The following is a 17,034-nucleotide window of genomic DNA, read 5'->3' on the forward strand; positions in this document are numbered from 1 at the left end:
TCGAGTCCATGTGTTATGACATCATGTCACAGCTATGATAAAAATGTTATGACACATGACCTTTCATGTATTATTGCTGAATTGTCCCTGTGAAATAAACGTAATAAATAACATGTCACCTATACAAACTCCAGCTCTTTTTCGTGGTCCTTTGAGCTGGATAAGAACAATGGTCCTGCAACCTGGCTAGTGGGTCTTTTTCATTGTCTTGTGACCTTAAGAAGATTGATTGAGAAGGTTGGAGGTGTCAGGAGACCATGCTCCGAGCACGCAAATTGGAGCACGGGAGGGTCCAAATCAAAGTATGCGAAACGGAGCATGGAGGGCACTTCTCGAATGCGTACTCAGTTTGTACATATTTTGAAGCATGCATCGATACAAAGTGTGCAAAGAAATATGACGCAGCCATGTAATAAATTATGCAACATTTCTTGAAATCAATATTTGAGCTGAATACACTAGTATGCATATTGAGAAACACCCAGTATGTCCTGAGGTGACATGTGGTCATCAAAATGTCCTAGTTCACTTCCTGCCAATCAGTCTGACCAGCAGCAGAGGTGTAATAAGGCTGCTGGTCATTAAATCAAGGAGAATGTGTCCTTTATGGTTATAGAGCCGTATTGCAAACATCTGTATAAAAGGGACTGGTCCAGATGAACACAGTCCGGAGGCATCAACGTTCATGTCATAGGGGTTAATACACACCGACAGATGTTTTCAGCTGTTGAGAGCACATCGTGTCTGAAGTTGACCCTGGCTTTACTGCTTGACCCTACTGCTATACGAACGTGTTTACTTCCTCTTCCATGAGCCCTAGTTACATGGAGTTTAGCGTGCACAAATTTGGCATTGCGCGTGCTTCCTGTTTCCAAGCCAGGCAGTCTCCTCATATAGCCTAGGCTACTCATTTGCAACTGATGGGTTTTCAGTCTCTCATAGAGATTTTTAACTCCTCCAAAGCTGGATTTGTGTTGACATTTGAATGAACACCTGCTGAATGGCACAATCCTTGCATTATTTGTAATGATTTTATGATTAACATTTAGATTTTTGGCAGACATAGATGAACAGTAATTAACACTACCAGGGTTTTCGGTGACAAGCCATATTTTTTCAGCCTCAAGGTTGAAGAGGTGCTGTTGTGCCTTCACCACAACAGCACCTGTCTGTGTGTGGACCATTTCAGTTTGTCAGTGATATGTACACCGAGGAACTTAACTTTCCACCTTCTCCACTGCTGTACCATACCGTCTGTGGATAGGGGGGTGCTCCCTTTGCTGTTTCCTGAAGTCCATGTTCATCTCTTTTGTTTTGCTGACATTGAGTGAGAAGTTATTTTCCCGACACCACACTCCGAGTGCCCTCACCTCCTCCTTGTAGCCTGTCTCGTCATTGTTGGTAATCAAGCATACCACTGTTCTGTCGTCTGCAAACTTGATGATTGAGTTGGAGGCGTGCATGGCCACGCAGTCATGGGTGAACCTGGAGTACAGGTGGGGGCTGAGATCGCACCCTTGTGGGGCCCCAGTGTTGAGGATCAGCGGAGGGGAGATGTTGTTTCCTACCTTCACCACCTGGGGGCGGGCCGTCAGGAAGTCCAGAACCCAGCTGCACAGGGCGGTGTCAAGACCCAGGGACTCAAGCTTAATGATGAGATTGGAGGGTACTATGGTGTTGAATGATGAGCTGTAGGCAATGAACATCATTCTTACATAGGTATTCCTCTTGTCCAGATGGGATAGGGCAGTGTGATGGTGATTGCATCGTCTGTGGACCTGTTGGGGCGGTAGCAAATTGAAGTGGGTCTAGGATGACAGGTGGGGTGGGGGTGATATGATCATTGACTAGTCTTTCAAAGCGCTTCATGATGACAGAAGTGAGTGATACAGGGCGAGAGTCATTTAGTTAATTCAGTCATATAAAGCAAACATAAAAATGGAATGGAATAAATACTTTTTTTCCACTGGAAAATACATGCATTATAAGGCGATAAACGTAGAGGTTTGAGCTGGTTTGACAGACAATGTGCGTTGCACTGGCTAGTTCGAGTCAGCACTGTAACCTTTGTGGAGCCCAGTCTGTCTGTGTTAGCCTCCTCTCAGCCCAAGCTGAAGTGCTTTTCCAGCCCTGTGCATCTCAAATCAGGAGTTTAGCCTGCTGTAGCGTCTGTTTATGGATGGATATGGGGATGTAGAAAGACAGCTGGAGAAGCTGGGACATCACATGCCAGTGGAAGTAAAATGCAAACTCTGTGTCTGCTGGGATAAAGAGTGAGAGGATGTCTGGTAGTCGTTTTACCTGGGGCTTACTGGGATGTTCGTTTGTTTTTGTTCTCTTCGCCGGATCGGTGCTAGCTGTAAAGCGGCTGATGAAGGAGGCTGCTGAACTGAGGGACCCCACAGAGCACTACCACGCCCAGCCACTGGAGGTGAGTCACACACCTGGGACTCACTCGGGCTCATCAGCACCACAAACATCCCTGTCCTCCTCATTATCAACATAGTGTGTCATGGGTGTGTGCTTCCCTATATGTTTCTTACAAATCAACAAACAACCCCACACAAAACACATAGAGAAGGATGTTCTCTAGCTAGCTGGACCAATCATTGAAATGTGTTAATTTGACTGACTTGTTGTGTACCCGCAGGATAATCTGTTTGAGTGGCACTTCTCTGTCCGCGGACCCCCTGACTCGGATTTCGACGGTGGGGTTTACCACGGCAGGATCGTGCTGCCCCCGGAGTACCCCATGAAGCCCCCCAGCATCATTCTACTCACAGTAAGCACCCAAAACACACACACTCATACACACACACACTTATGAAGATATCTCCCTCTCTCGATCAATCACAGCCAATTATGTGTTAGTTGAAGTAACGATGAAGGGCAGCTAATCAAATGATCAAGGCTGGAAGATGGACAGCTATAGACATCTTGCCATAACCAACAGCCACATCTGGTTACATCACACCGAGCCACTACTGTCAGAACAAGACCTAGCTGTCTTTGCACGGTCATTGCCCTGTCACAGAGGATTTGAATGGTTCTGTGGTAATGCACCAATAATAACCTGAAGAACCCAATGACCTGCTGATAAAAGCCAGTGGATCCGAAAGGTTGTGACAGTCTTTATGCCCAGTCTCTTTTTTTTCTTTTTTTTCTTGTCTCAGCTCAGGCTGGCAGGTTTTTCTTGATCTTTGAAGGCGCTCTCTTTTTCTTAACATCTTTTTCTTAACATCCCATCCCTCCCATCAACCACTCCCAGCCTCCCTCTACCATCCCCCCCCCCCCCCCCCCCTCTGTCGGTTTTCACTGTCTCCTTGTTGCTTGTTCAGCCAGGTTGTCATAGACAGCGATATGGTAATCAAGATCCTATCATAGAAATCCTATAAATCACTACTCTATATTATATATGTGTTCTATATGTAATTCTATAGTTATGCTTCTTTTTCAGCCCAATGGGAGATTCGAGGTGGGGAAGAAGATCTGTCTGAGCATCTCCGGCCACCACCCAGAGACATGGCAGCCATCTTGGAGCAGTAGGTATCCCTGTGTAACAGGTGTCACTGTGCCTGCTTTAACAGTATAGCTTCCTTTCCTCACTGGCACTCGATTTCGGATCCTCTGTCTCGCAAACACACGTGACTGCCCGCTTGATAACATCTTAGCCAACTACGCTACCGAAAATGTAGCAGTTCGGTAGTGCGAGTAGAGAAATTTCAAGCATAAGAGTCAGGTTACCAATCCAACTCCGTTACAGCTATATGCCTCCTCTAGCCTGTTCCCCCTACTCCTCCAGCTGCTGCACTAAAACTTAGCCTAGCATCCCCACTCACTTGCTCTCTGCCTGGCAGGTACCAACAGGAAGAAATGAGACGTAGCTGACGTAGTTCCCAAAATGTTTTGCATACGGGATGATTTCTGTATTTTGAATGTTACATATCTTGAAAACTTGATTGCTGACAAGCAAAATATTTTGGGACTATGTCAACAATGGACTAATGATACAAATACCCAAAGATTGTTTTTGGATAGAGTTTTCCTTTAAGACTTTTCGTTTGAATTTAAGTGAAGTCAGATATGCAAATGTTTTAGTTTTTTTTGCTCAACTTTGTTCTACATTGTTCAGTCATTGGTTGGGCTTTTCTCCCACAATTTAAGGAGTCAAAACTGGAAGCGGCTGAAAAGAAGCCTTCATAGCAGAACAAAGTAAATAATATAAAGTTTTACTTGAAATATAGATTTGACACGTCTTATTTACTCGCAAAAATCTGTGTTGGCAGCAGGCAATCTGCTTCGTACCTTAATTAATTAAGTCGAGTATTTCCATTCTTTTCTGGCCTGAGTTCAGTTACCACCATTAAGCCATCCTTTTTCAGAATATTCCCCTCATCTTACTCTCTGTACCAAAAGCATGAAAATGTTATCAGATAGAATTCAATGGGAGAATCTAGATGTCCCACACTGCATTTATTTCTATTACGTTAGGGGTATTTTGGATGAGCCAAAAAAAGCTTAGTCCACAGTAAGGGTGAGGGAATTAATAACAGAATTTAATCATGTGGACAAACAGGTTGTGACAGACAACCTCCCCCTTTTGCCCTCCAGGGTCACATGGCAAAACAATGAGGCCATGCCCCAGAGATTGGACCTCCCCGGCTGTGTTTTTGGTGTCTCAACTCTCCAGTATAAGTTCACTCTGGTGCATTACCAGCTCACAGTGGTGGAAAAGCTGGATAATAAATTCCAGTAGAATCTCAAAGACTGGGTCCCAAATACACTGAACAAAACAATTTTAAAGATTTTACTGAATTACAGTTCATATAAGGAAATAAGTCAATTGAAATCAATTCATTAGGCCCTAATCTATGGATTTCTCATGACTGGGAATACAGATATGCATCTGTTGGTCACAGATACCTTAAAAAAAGGGGATGTGGATCAAAAAACTGTCTATTTGGTGTTACCACCATTTGCCTCATGGAGTGCGACTCTTCTCCTTCGCATAGAGTTGATCAGGCTGTTGATTGTTGTTCCACCCCTCTTCAATGGCTGTTCCAAGTTGCTGGATATTGGTGTAAACTGGAACACGCTGTCGTACACATCGATCCGGAGCATCCAAAACATGCTCAATGTGACATGTCTGGTGAGTATGCAGGCCATGGAAGAACTGGGACATTTTCAGCATCCAGGAATTGTGTACAGATCCTTGCAACATGGGGCCTTGCATTATTATGCTGAAACCTGAAGTGATGGCGGTGGATGAATGACACGATTATACAATGGGCCTCAGGATCTCGTCACGGTATCTCTGTGTATTCAAATTGCCATCGATAAAATGCAATTGTGTTCGTTGTCCGTAGCTTATGCCTGCCCATACCATAAATCCACCGCCACCATGGGGCACTCTGTTCACAACGTTGACATCAGCAAACAGCTCGCCCACACAACACCATACACGGTCTGCCATCTGCCCGGTTACAGTTTAAAACCGAGATTCATCTGTGAAGAACACACTTCTCGAGCGTGCCAGTGGCCATCGAAGGTGAGCATTTGCCCCCTGAAGTCGGTTATGACGCCGAACTGCAGTCAGGTCAAGACCCTGGTGAGGACGATGAGCAAGCAGATGAGCGTTTTGTGCAAATGGAACATTTCTGGGATCTTTTTATTTTAGCTCATGATTTTAGCTCACTTTAGATGTGACATTTTATATTTTTGCTCAGTATAGCACCCTATTCCCTTTATAGTGCCTGTAGGCCTCTGATCACAAGTGGCGTACTATTAAGGGAATAGGGTTCTATTTGGGACACAACCAATGTCACCGTAGGGCCACCCACATTGATTCCTAGCTTATGCTTGTTTTCAGTACACAAGCCTACACTCACTGGTTTTGTAATTTGTGGAGAGAGAATTCAGACTATCATTTTGAGAGCGTTCTTCAACTAAATCCTGATCTGGGTAGCAAGCCTCCTTAATCTCTCTCTCTCTCTCTCTACCTCTAGCTCTTTTCTCACTAGCTGTCCATTTTCTGCTCTCCGTTAGCCTGCTGCTGATGTTTTAGCCTTGATTTCATTGCTGCTTATACCCCGACATTTTTTTTTGTGTGAAAGTGTTGTAGTTTATACCCTTTCTAGCCTTTAAAACAAAAGGTTTGTTCGTTCAAATCATCCATGGGTTTTGAGCTCTTCGTCAATTCAACATCCAGGTGCTCTGAGGTTGAATAGAGAAACCCCCTCCTTAAAGCAGCCATATCATTGAAATGTAGAGAAGCTCTGTCTGTCTCCTGAACATGTTGCTATAAGCGTCCCGTCAGCTGGAGAAATGATATTTGAGGAGTTGCAGAGTGTGAATGTCCTGTAAATCTAGGCTTCCGCAGTAGAAAACAAAGCATCCCTTCCGCAACGCAAGACGTAAAATGAACGGCGAACTTTACAGAATGTGCCGTGGTATTTCGCGACTCACCTTATAAGAGTTGACAGAAAGTATGATTTTTTTTTTGTTGTCTTTCATAACTTTTTTGTTTCTCCCTTTTTGTTTTTTCTCTCTTTCAGTCAGAACGGCACTAATAGCTATAATCGGATTCATGCCAACCAAAGGAGAGGGTGCAATCGGATCTCTTGATTATACCCCAGAGGAGAGGAGAGCCCTTGCCAAAAAGTAAGATTACATAGATTAGAGCTCTCCACTGTTTACTCTCTCTCCAGTGCATTTACCCTGTGTGCACTAACGGATGGATGAGTGGTGCTGATAACAATGTTGTGAGAAGGGGGGGACACAACAGTCTGGAGTGAAATGTCTGTTTGCATTTTGTTTCAATGTGTCCCTAACCCTTATACGCATCATTACACAATACACACATTAGGCCTGTATGTACAGTGGGGAGAACAAGTATTTGATACACTGCCGATTTTGCAGGTTTTCCTACTTACAAAAATCCAGAAAATCACATTGTATGATTTTTAAGTAATTAATTTGCATTTTATTGCATGACATAAGTATTTGATCACCTACCAACCAGTAAGAATTCCAGCCTCACAGACCTGTTAGTTTTTCTTTAAGAAGCCCTCCTGTTCTCCACTCGTTACCTGTATAAAAGACACCTGTCCACACACTCAATCAAACAGACTCCAACCTCTCCACAATGACCAAGAGCAGAGAACTGTGTAAGGACATCAGGGATAAAATTGTAGACATGCACAAGGCTGGGATGGGCTACAGGACAATAGGCAAGCAACTTGGTGAGAAGGCAACAACTCTTGGCGCAATTATTAGAAAATGGGAGAAGTTGAAGATGACGGTCAATCACCCTCGGTCTGGGGCTCCATGAGAGATCTCACCTTGTGGGGCATCAATGATCATGAGGAAGGTGAGGGATCAGCCCAGAACTACACGGCAGGACCTGGTCAATGACCTGAAGAGAGGTGGGACCACAGTCTCAAAGAAAACCATTAGTAACACACTACGCCGTCATGGATTAAAATCCTGCAGCGCACGCAAGGTCCCCCTGCTCAAGCCAGCGCATGTCCAGGCCTGTCTGAAGTTTGCCGATGATCCAGAGGAGGAATGGGAGAAGGTCATGTGGTCTGATGAGACACAAATAGAGCTTTTTGGTCTAAACTCCACTCGCCGTGTTTGGAGGAAGAAGGATGAGTACAACCTCAAGAACACCATCCCAACCGTGAAGCATGGAGGTGGAAACATCATTCTTTGGGGATGCTTTTCTGAAAGGGGGACAGGACGACTGCACCGTATTGAAGGGAGGATGGATGGGGCCATGTATCGCGAGATCTTGGCCAACAACCTCCTTCCCTCAGTAAGAGCATTGAAGATGGGTCGTGGCTGGGTATTCCAGCATGACAACGACCCGGAACACACAGCCAGGGCAACTAAGGAGTGGCTCCGTAAGAAGCATCTCAAGGTCCTGGAGTGGCCTAGCCAGTCTCCAGACCTGAACCCAATAGAAAATCTTTGGAGGGAGCTGAAAGTCCGTATTGCCCAGCGACAGCCCCGAAACCTGAAGGATCTGGAGAAGGTCTGTATGGAGGAGTGGGCCAAAATCCCTGCTGCAGTGTGTGCAAACCTGGTCAAGAACTACAACGTATGATATCTGTAATTCCAAACAAAGGTTTTTGTACCAAATATTAAGTTCTGCTTTTCTGATGTATCAAATACTTATGTCATGCAATAAAATGCAAATGAATTACTTAAAAATCATACAATGTGATTTTCTGGATTTTGTTTTAGATTCCGTCTCTCACAGTTGAAGTGTACCTATGATAAAAATTACAGACCTCTACATGCTTTGTAAGTAGGAAAACCTGCAAAATCGGCAGTGTATCAAATACTTGTTCTCCCCACTGTATGTATGTTGGATACTGGTGTGGTACGCACTAGCTTTACATAGAATTTTGATGGACTAGCTGTACATGGAGAACATATATTGTGTGACAGGCATCTGTTCAACAAAGTTGAGCATAAAGCAAAGCTTATGCAAGCATGTCATGAAATTAACACCCTGGCCACAGTGGATATGCCCTCTACAAATAGCTATGCTCATTACCAGGGAAACCAAGGCACCAGCATTGGACCTTATGAGATGGCAGCATTAGTGGCTGAGGGAAAGGGTCTCTGGCTGACACGTCTGGGCATCTTGATGCTCTTCTTCTCGCATTGGTACGGGTCTCTCCCTCTGAAGAAACTCGCACCGAGCTCTGACTTTGAGATCAAAAGAGCAAGGGGTCCAGCGGTTGCGTCCCAAATGGCACCCTATTACCTTTTTTTAAAGGGCTCTGGTCCAAAGTAGTGCACTCTCAAGGGAATCGGGTGCTATTTGAACCGCATCCCAGATGTCTGTTGTATTTAACATATCAGGACAGGGGTCTTTAACAACTGGCTGTTTAATTAACACATGAAGATGAGATGTGACACAGGAACATATCCCTGTCTATAAATACATACAGTGCACACCCTGCCTGCGTGGCTGTTTATCTTCCGGATGAAAGAAAGGCCCGTTTCACGAAAGGCTGTCGTGGCTGCTGCTGAGAGAGCAACTTCGCTTTGATTCAGATCTCCTGTCTTGGTTGTCTCCGTGCCCTGCGGTAATTGTGAAAGCTGTCAGTCAACGTCGGGGCCAGGGGCACCCAGCAGGAAGCAGCGAAACAGGAGAATAATCCGTAGTTTTCAGAGTTGGCTCTGTTTCCTGACAGAAAAGTAAACTGATAGGGAAGTTTTGCTGGCTCCCAGACTGCTGTAATGACGAGTGTTAATAATGCAGAAGTTAGAGGAGGAAAACATTTCAGATGGTTGTATTTTCTGCCTATTAAAGCATGATTTTGGTTGGGGGGGGGAGTACATTGGAAGAACAGCAACTCTTGGGATGTCATGCTTGACTTCGTTGATGGAATTGTAACTGTCAATATCGCTCTCCAAGCCACAGTTGAATATTTTCTTCACATGATGAGTTTCAATCCATACGTCTTGTCAGATTGTCTGAGTCATCGTTGACTAACCAAATCTCCAAGAAGTTTCTCTAAGTTTGCTATTGTTGTGCTTGGAGCTCCAGCCAAACGACTCCGTGCTCTATTTGAACAAACCTAGCGCAATGGTAAATCTTAGCGCTGGTGGTAGCGTCATTGGTTCGGTTCAGGGTGTGTCAGAAATATTTGTTATTTTCACAACTGGAATTATGGGCGCGGTGGCATGAAATTGCTAGGTTTTGATGAATAAACAAGTTGTGTGTGTCGACGCTTGGCCCCTCACTGGTCAATCAGAACTTGCGCCAAGGCTAAATATGTGGTTGCTTCAAGTGGTGTATTTATGGTCTTTTATGTATTGCATTGTCATCAACTACAATTCAAGTGTTAGTCTGTTATAGCCTAGTTCTTTAAATAGCCTGCCCCATATTTGCTAAGTATGTTGAGCATGTTTGCAGTCCACACTGTTATAATTGCATTGCTTCAATATGAAAATGCACTGTTAACAGAGAATTTGATGTAAATGGCATGTTATAGAAGGGTCCAGACACTTTTCTTTTTAAATATTTTTTTTATAGCTATTTTACTTTGTTTTTGAGAAACTTACCCCCAACCAATGATTTAATTTCCTGATCTTCGTTGTGCAGTATGGGGGCTCTGAAAAAACACGAACAAATTGTAATTCCCGAACTTTATCCGCAACGTTCTATTCCATGGATAATAAGATTGTGGGAGCTATTTTGTTGGAATCTCTCCTGGCTCAAAGTAGAGGAGATATTGACTGCACCACTACTTGTCTTTGTGCGATGTGTTGAAGTCACAAACTATCTGTTCAAACGGCTAACACACAGCTCAAACACCCATACAAGACATACTACCAGGTGTCTCTTCACAGTCCCCAAGTCCAGAACAGAGGCTTGGAAACACACAGTACTATATAGAGCCATGACTACATGGAACTCTCTTCCACCTCGAGTAACTCAAGCTGGCAGTAAAATTTGATTAAAATTTAAAAAAAAAAAAATAAACATAAAACAACACCTCAAGGAACCACACGGACTATGAAAAGTCATACATACACACACATTGCAATATTGTACATTTTATATTGTACATTAGTAATATAGGAGCAATGTACATGTGTATAATGCACAATGCCTTGTATGATGTTTTATTTATGATGGAGGCTATTGTTTTATTATGATGCACTGTTTTATTCCTGTTTGGACCCCAGGAAGAGTAGCTGCTGCCTGGGCAGATCGTACTAAATACTAAACGAACACAAATCCAGGCCCTCTTTTGCCTAGAGGACTGCTGGGGTGAATTATTCCCCATCATTTATAAACACTGAGTTTATATATTGAGTCACATTTTCTCTACCCGGCTTGTCAGATTAATCCATTTGACTCCAGGAAAACCAAGAAAAATTCAATGTAAACACTTTTGTCTATAACTCGCTCTCGCTGACCCTCTGACAGATCCCAGGACTTCTGCTGTGAGACTTGTGGCTGCTCCATGCACTTAGCCCTTCTGGCTCCCTCCCCCACAAACCCCAGCCCCGAGGACCAAGAGGACCAAGAGCTTGCCCAGCAGATCAACTTCAAGGTACAACTGCCTACCAGCCACAATCCTACCCCAGCCACGGTGTGTTGTTTATTTACATTTTAGTCTCGTCAGTTTTCTTCAAAACCTTTTACCGGATGTCAGAACTGGATGAAACACGTGTTTCCATGTCTTAACCCATTTGTGCAGTCAACCAGTCACATACAGCAAAGATAGGGCTTTGCACCTGAGGAATATTGTCTCAGCCCGCTGACAAGAGCTGGAGTACATTGTGTGTGACAGCAACCGTCAACTGTGTGTTTGCTTCTGCAGGCAGAGTCCAGGCAGGGCAGTGTGAGCACAGGGGCAGAGAGTGAGCCCCCCACAGAACCCCAGGGAGAGGCATCCTCCCCGGGGAGACAGGAGGAAGAGGAGAACGCCCAGGCTGAGCAGGTGAGGAACACCATCGGTGTTATAGTAGCTGGTGTTGGACTGTGAGATCAACCAATTAAAACCCAGCAGCACTTTTTCCTGCTCCTGACATAGGCTCCATTCAAGTCCCTTTCTGAGGCACTGTGAAAACAGACAGTTGGAAAGCGAGAGCGAGACGGCTGGCGGATGAGATTACCCTGCACCACAAACCTCCCACCTACACATATTTTAATAAGCAATCTCTGCTACCTACGTGGGCAGAGACAACTGCATACTGAAGATATTTGCTATACTAGGGGATTATTCATGTATTTGCTATAGAACAGGTTGGTATGGTTGCGTAGTTGGCATGGTTGCGCACGATTGTGCCACCTTTGTCGCAGACGACGTCCCCGAAGACTGTTTTCTCCGGCGATGTTGTCGTTATTATTCCCGAGCCATTAAATGAAAGAGTTATTTATGAGAGGAGTGGCGGGGGTGTCCCGGGGGGGTCCCGAGGCTCCAGAATGGGGTATAAAAGGGAGAACATGGCAACGTTGTTACCCCGTAAATGATCCCTAATCTCTCATAGTGCTTTATATAATGCCGTGGCTCCACTGTGCTGCATCAGCCTCTGTCACTCACTCAGTGAACAGCACCTTTTTTTATTTTTTTTTTATTTTTTATCAATGTGTTTAATGGCTCGGGAGGTAATCATACTGTATGATGACGGTGCAGGCAGCACTCTGCTCTCTGGCCCTCCAGGTTCTTCACTGTGCACCAACTCGCTGCCAGTGAGACATGATGCCACTTTCTAGCAGTCCCCTATGACAACACTCATAACTGATGTTTTCTTATAAGCCGATTTACAGCTAGATATCAGCGTTTATAATGTATTATTTAATAGCATAATTATTTATTTGGAAAAGATGATTAGCAATTTTGGGGTTGCAGTTTCCAAGCACGGTGAAGATGAATGAAGGGATTATGTTCCTTCATACTTCATACATAAGGGTCTATGTGGATTTGGATTCAATCCCTCTGAACTGAACTGGCCTGAGTAGGAGAGAAAGAGCGGGGATAGTCAAAAAAATAGACTGCTGGATGCAGTAACAAACGACTGATGTAACCTCTGGCCGGGAGGGGGACCATTCTGGTTCTGTGGTTATCCCACACCTTGACTGCATCATCACGGTCTGCCTTGCTCTTCCTATGTCAAACTGAACAGAGTGATATAGGCAGGGTTATAGCGTGTTGTTCACTGCTCCCTACTCTGTCCCAATGTCTGTCTCTCTGCGCGCCAGCCCTCCCTGGCCTGCAGCCATCCCCTAACCAGGAGGAGGGAGATTGAACTTTCTCTCTCTCTGTGTAAAACCTGAGCTGTACCCTATTGCTCTCTGTTTAGTCATCACCTTTAAAGCAACTTTAAATAAGACTGTTCCCCCTTCAAAACAATCAACGGTAGCCTTTTTAGTTGCTATGACCTTAGTGTATTTTCATGGCTGCAACTTAAGTGTTATTCCCAAGACCAACTGTTAACCAATATGCACATTTGCTGAGAAGCTCATGAATTAAACACGTTTTGCTGTGAAGTAACACCATGTCTCTGGTGGTGGGAAAAAACGATGTGCTTCTAGAAAGATTTAACATTTAACATTTAAGTCATTTAGCAGACGCTCTTATCCAGAGCGACTTACAAATTGGTGCATTCAACTTATGATATCCAGTGGAACAACCACTTTACAATAGTGCATCTAACTCTTTTAAGGGGGAGGGGGGGGTTAGGAGGATTACTTTATCCTATCCTAGGTATTCCTTAAAGAGGTGGGGTTTCAGGTGTCTCCGGAAGGTGGTGATTGACTCCGCTGACCTGGCGTCGTGAGGGAGTTTGTTCCACCATTGGGGTGCCAGAGCAGCGAACAGTTTTGACTGGGCTGAGCGGGAACTGTACTTCCTCAGAGGTAGGGAGGCGAGCAGGCCAGAGGTGGATGAACGCAGTGCCCTTGTTTGGGTGTAGGGCCTGATCAGAGCCTGAAGGTACGGAGGTGCCGTTCCCCTCACAGCTCCGTAGGCAAGCACCATGGTCTTGTAGCGGATGCGAGCTTCAACTGGAAGCCAGTGGAGAGAGCGGAGGAGCGGGGTGACGTGAGAGAACTTGGGAAGGTTGAACACCAGAAGGGCTGCGGCGTTCTGGATGAGTTGTAGGGGTTTAATGGCACAGGCAGGGAGCCCAGCCAGCAGCGAGTTGCAGTAATCCAGACGGGAGATGACAAGTGCCTGGATTAGGACCTGCGCCGCTTCCTGTGTGAGGCAGGGTCGTACTCTGCGAATGTTGTAGAGCATGAACCTACAGGAACGGGTCACCGCCTTGATGTGAGTTGAGAACGACAGGGTGTTGTCCAGGATCACGCCAAGGTTCTTAGCGCTCTGGGAGGAGGACACAATGGAGTTGTCAACCGTGATGGCGAGATCATGGAACGGGCAGTCCTTCCCCGGGAGGAAGAGCAGCTCCGTCTTGCCGAGGTTCAGCTTGAGGTGGTGATCCGTCATCCACACTGATATGTCTGCCAGACATGCAGAGATGCGATTCGCCACCTGGTTATCAGAGGGGGGAAAGGTGAAGATTAATTGTGTGTCGTCTGCATAGCAATGATAGGAGAGGCCATGTGAGGATATGACAGAGCCAAGTGACTTGGTGTATAGCGAGAATAGGAGAGGGCCTAGAACAGAGCCCTGGGGGACACCAGTGGTGAGAGCACGTGGTGCGGAGACAGATTCTCGCCACGCCACCTGGTAGGAGCGACCTGTCAGGTAGGACGCAATCCAAGCGTGGGCCGCGCCGGAGATGCCCAGCTCGGAGAGGGTGGAGAGGAGGATCTGATGGTTCACAGTATCAAAGGCAGCCGATAGGTCTAGAAGGATGAGAGCAGAGGAGAGAGAGTTAGCTTTAGCAGTGCGGAGCGCCTCCGTGACACAGAGAAGAGCAGTCTCAGTTGAATGACTAGTCTTGAAACCTGACTGATTTGGAGCTAGAAGGTCATTCTGAGAGAGATAGCAGGAGAGCTGGCCAAGGACGGCACGTTCAAGAGTTTTGGAGAGAAAAGAAAGAAGGGATACTGGTCTGTAGTTGTTGACATCGGAGGGATCGAGTGTAGGTTTTTTCAGAAGGGGTGCAACTCTCGCTCTCTTGAAGACGGAAGGGACGTAGCCAGCGGTCAAGGATGAGTTGATGAGCGAGGTGAGGTAAGGGAGAAGGTCTCCGGAAATGGTCTGGAGAAGAGAGGAGGGGATAGGGTCAAGCGGGCAGGTTGTTGGGCGCCCGGCCGTCACAAGACGCGAGATTTCATCTGGAGAGAGAGGGGAGAAAGAGGTCAAAGCACAGGGTAGGGCAGTGTGAGCAGAACCAGCGGTGTCGTTTGACTTAGCAAACGAGGATCGGATGTCGTCGACCTTCTTTTCAAAATGGTTGACGAAGTCATCCGCAGAGAGGGAGGAGGGGGGAGGAGGGGGAGGAGGATTCAGGAGGGAGGAGAAGGTGGCAAAGAGCTTCCTAGGGTTAGAGGCAGATGCTTGGAATTTAGAGTGGTAGAAAGTGGCTTTAGCAGCAGAGACAGAAGAGGAGAATGTAGAGAGGAGGGAGTGAAAGGATGCCAGGTCCGCAGGGAGGCGAGTTTTCCTCCATTTCCGCTCGGCTGCCCGGAGCCCTGTTCTGTGAGCTCGCAGTGAGTCGTCGAGCCACGGAGGGGAGGACCGAGCCGGCCTGGAGGATAGGGGACATAGAGAGTCAAAGGATGCAGAAAGGGAGGAGAGGAGGGTTGAGGAGGCAGAATCAGGAGATAGGTTGGAGAAGGTTTGAGCAGAGGGAAGAGATGATAGGATGGAAGAGGAGAGAGTAGCGGGGGAGAGAGAGCGAAGGTTGGGACGGCGCGATACCATCCGAGTAGGGGCAGTGTGGGAAGTGTTAGATGAGAGCGAGAGGGAAAAGGATACAAGGTAGTGGTCGGAGACTTGGAGGGGAGTTGCAGTGAGATTAGTGGAAGAACAGCATCTAGTAAAGATGAGGTCAAGCGTATTGCCTGCCTTGTGAGTAGGGGGGGAAGGTGAGAGGGTGAGGTCAAAAGAGGAGAGGAGTGGAAAGAAGGAGGCAGAGAGGAATGAGTCAAAGGTAGACGTGGGGAGGTTAAAGTCACCCAGAACTGTGAGAGGTGAGCCATCCTCAGGAAAGGAACTTATCAGGGCGTCAAGCTCATTGATGAACTCTCCAAGGGAACCTGGAGGGCGATAAATGATAAGGATGTTAAGCTTGAAAGGGCTGGTAACTGTGACAGCATGGAATTCAAAGGAGGCGATAGACAGATGGGTCAGGGGAGAAAGAGAGAATGTCCACTTGGGAGAGATGAGGATCCCAGTGCCACCGCCCCGCTGACCAGAAGCTCTCGGGGTGTGCGAGAACACGTGGGCAGACGAGGCGAGAGCAGTAGGAGTAGCAGTGTTGTCAGTGGTAATCCATGTTTCCGTCAGTGCCAAGAAGTCGAGGGACTGGAGGGACGCATAGGCTGAGATGAACTCTGCCTTGTTGGCCGCAGATCGGCAGTTCCAGAGGCTGCCGGAGACCTGGAACTCCACGTGGGTCGTGCGCGCTGGAACCACCAGGTTAGAATGGCAGCGGCCACGCGGTGTGAAGCGTTTGTATGGTCTATGCAGAGAGGAGAGAAGAGGGATAGACAGACACATAGTTGACAGGCTACAGAAGAGGCTACGCTAATGCAAAGGAGATTAGAATGACAAGTGGACTACACGTCTCGAATGTTCAGGAAGTTAAGCTTACGTTGCAAAAATAAAATAAAATCTTATTGACTAAAATGATATAGTACTGCTGGCGGTGAAGTAGGCTGGCTAGCAGTGGCTGCGTTGTTGACTTTGTTTGAACGTGTAGCTGGCTAGGTAACCTCTAACTGGCTAGGTAACCTCGACAATTTCTCAAAACTAAACAATTATCTTGGATACAAGGACAGCAAAGACAACTATGTAGCTAGCTACAATGTGTAATGTGAGTTTCTACAGTGCTGCTATTCGGTGGAAGTTGGCTAGCTAGCAGTGTTAGCTAGCAGTGTTGACTAGGTAGGAGACGGCAGCGCAGCGCGGCGGACGAAAATAGCTGGCTAGTTAACCGAATAATTACTCTAACCAACTCTAAGCTACACAATTATCTTAGATACAAAGATAGCAAAGACAACTATGTAGCCAGCTAACACTACACTAATCAAGTCGTTCCGTTGTAATGCAATCGTTTCTCCAGTGCTGCTATGCTGCTATGCTGCTATTCGGTGGCTAGCTGGCTAGCTAGCAGTGTTGACTACGTTACGTTACGAAAATAGCTGGCTAGTTAACCGAATAATTACTCTAACCAACTCTAAGCTACACAATTATCTTAGATACAAAGATAGCAAAGACAACTATGTAGCCAGCTAACACTACACTAATCAAGTCGTTCCGTTGTAATGTAATCGTTTCTCCAGTGCTGCTATGCTTCTATGCTGCTATTCGGTGGCTAGCTAGCTAGCAGTGTTGACTACGTTACGTTACGTTCGGACGAAAATAGCTG

At 46.1% G+C, this 17,034-nt stretch overlaps 1 protein-coding gene across 1 annotated transcript in view; it reads left to right on the forward strand.

Annotated features, from left to right (window-relative positions):
* The window catches only part of ube2j1 (ubiquitin-conjugating enzyme E2, J1), a 36,070-nt gene that overhangs the window by 17,358 nt on the left and 1,678 nt on the right, over positions 1 to 17,034 (forward strand). Inside the window, exons 2-7 of the mRNA XM_071413803.1 lie at positions 2,358 to 2,431; positions 2,651 to 2,782; positions 3,458 to 3,542; positions 6,555 to 6,660; positions 10,955 to 11,081; positions 11,352 to 11,471. Coding sequence (XP_071269904.1) covers positions 2,358 to 2,431; positions 2,651 to 2,782; positions 3,458 to 3,542; positions 6,555 to 6,660; positions 10,955 to 11,081; positions 11,352 to 11,471 — 644 coding nt within the window. The remainder of the gene's footprint in view (positions 1 to 2,357; positions 2,432 to 2,650; positions 2,783 to 3,457; positions 3,543 to 6,554; positions 6,661 to 10,954; positions 11,082 to 11,351; positions 11,472 to 17,034) is intronic.

The sequence above is a fragment of the Salvelinus alpinus genome, chromosome 8 (assembly GCF_045679555.1).
Source record: "Salvelinus alpinus chromosome 8, SLU_Salpinus.1, whole genome shotgun sequence".
NCBI lineage: Eukaryota > Metazoa > Chordata > Actinopteri > Salmoniformes > Salmonidae > Salvelinus > Salvelinus alpinus.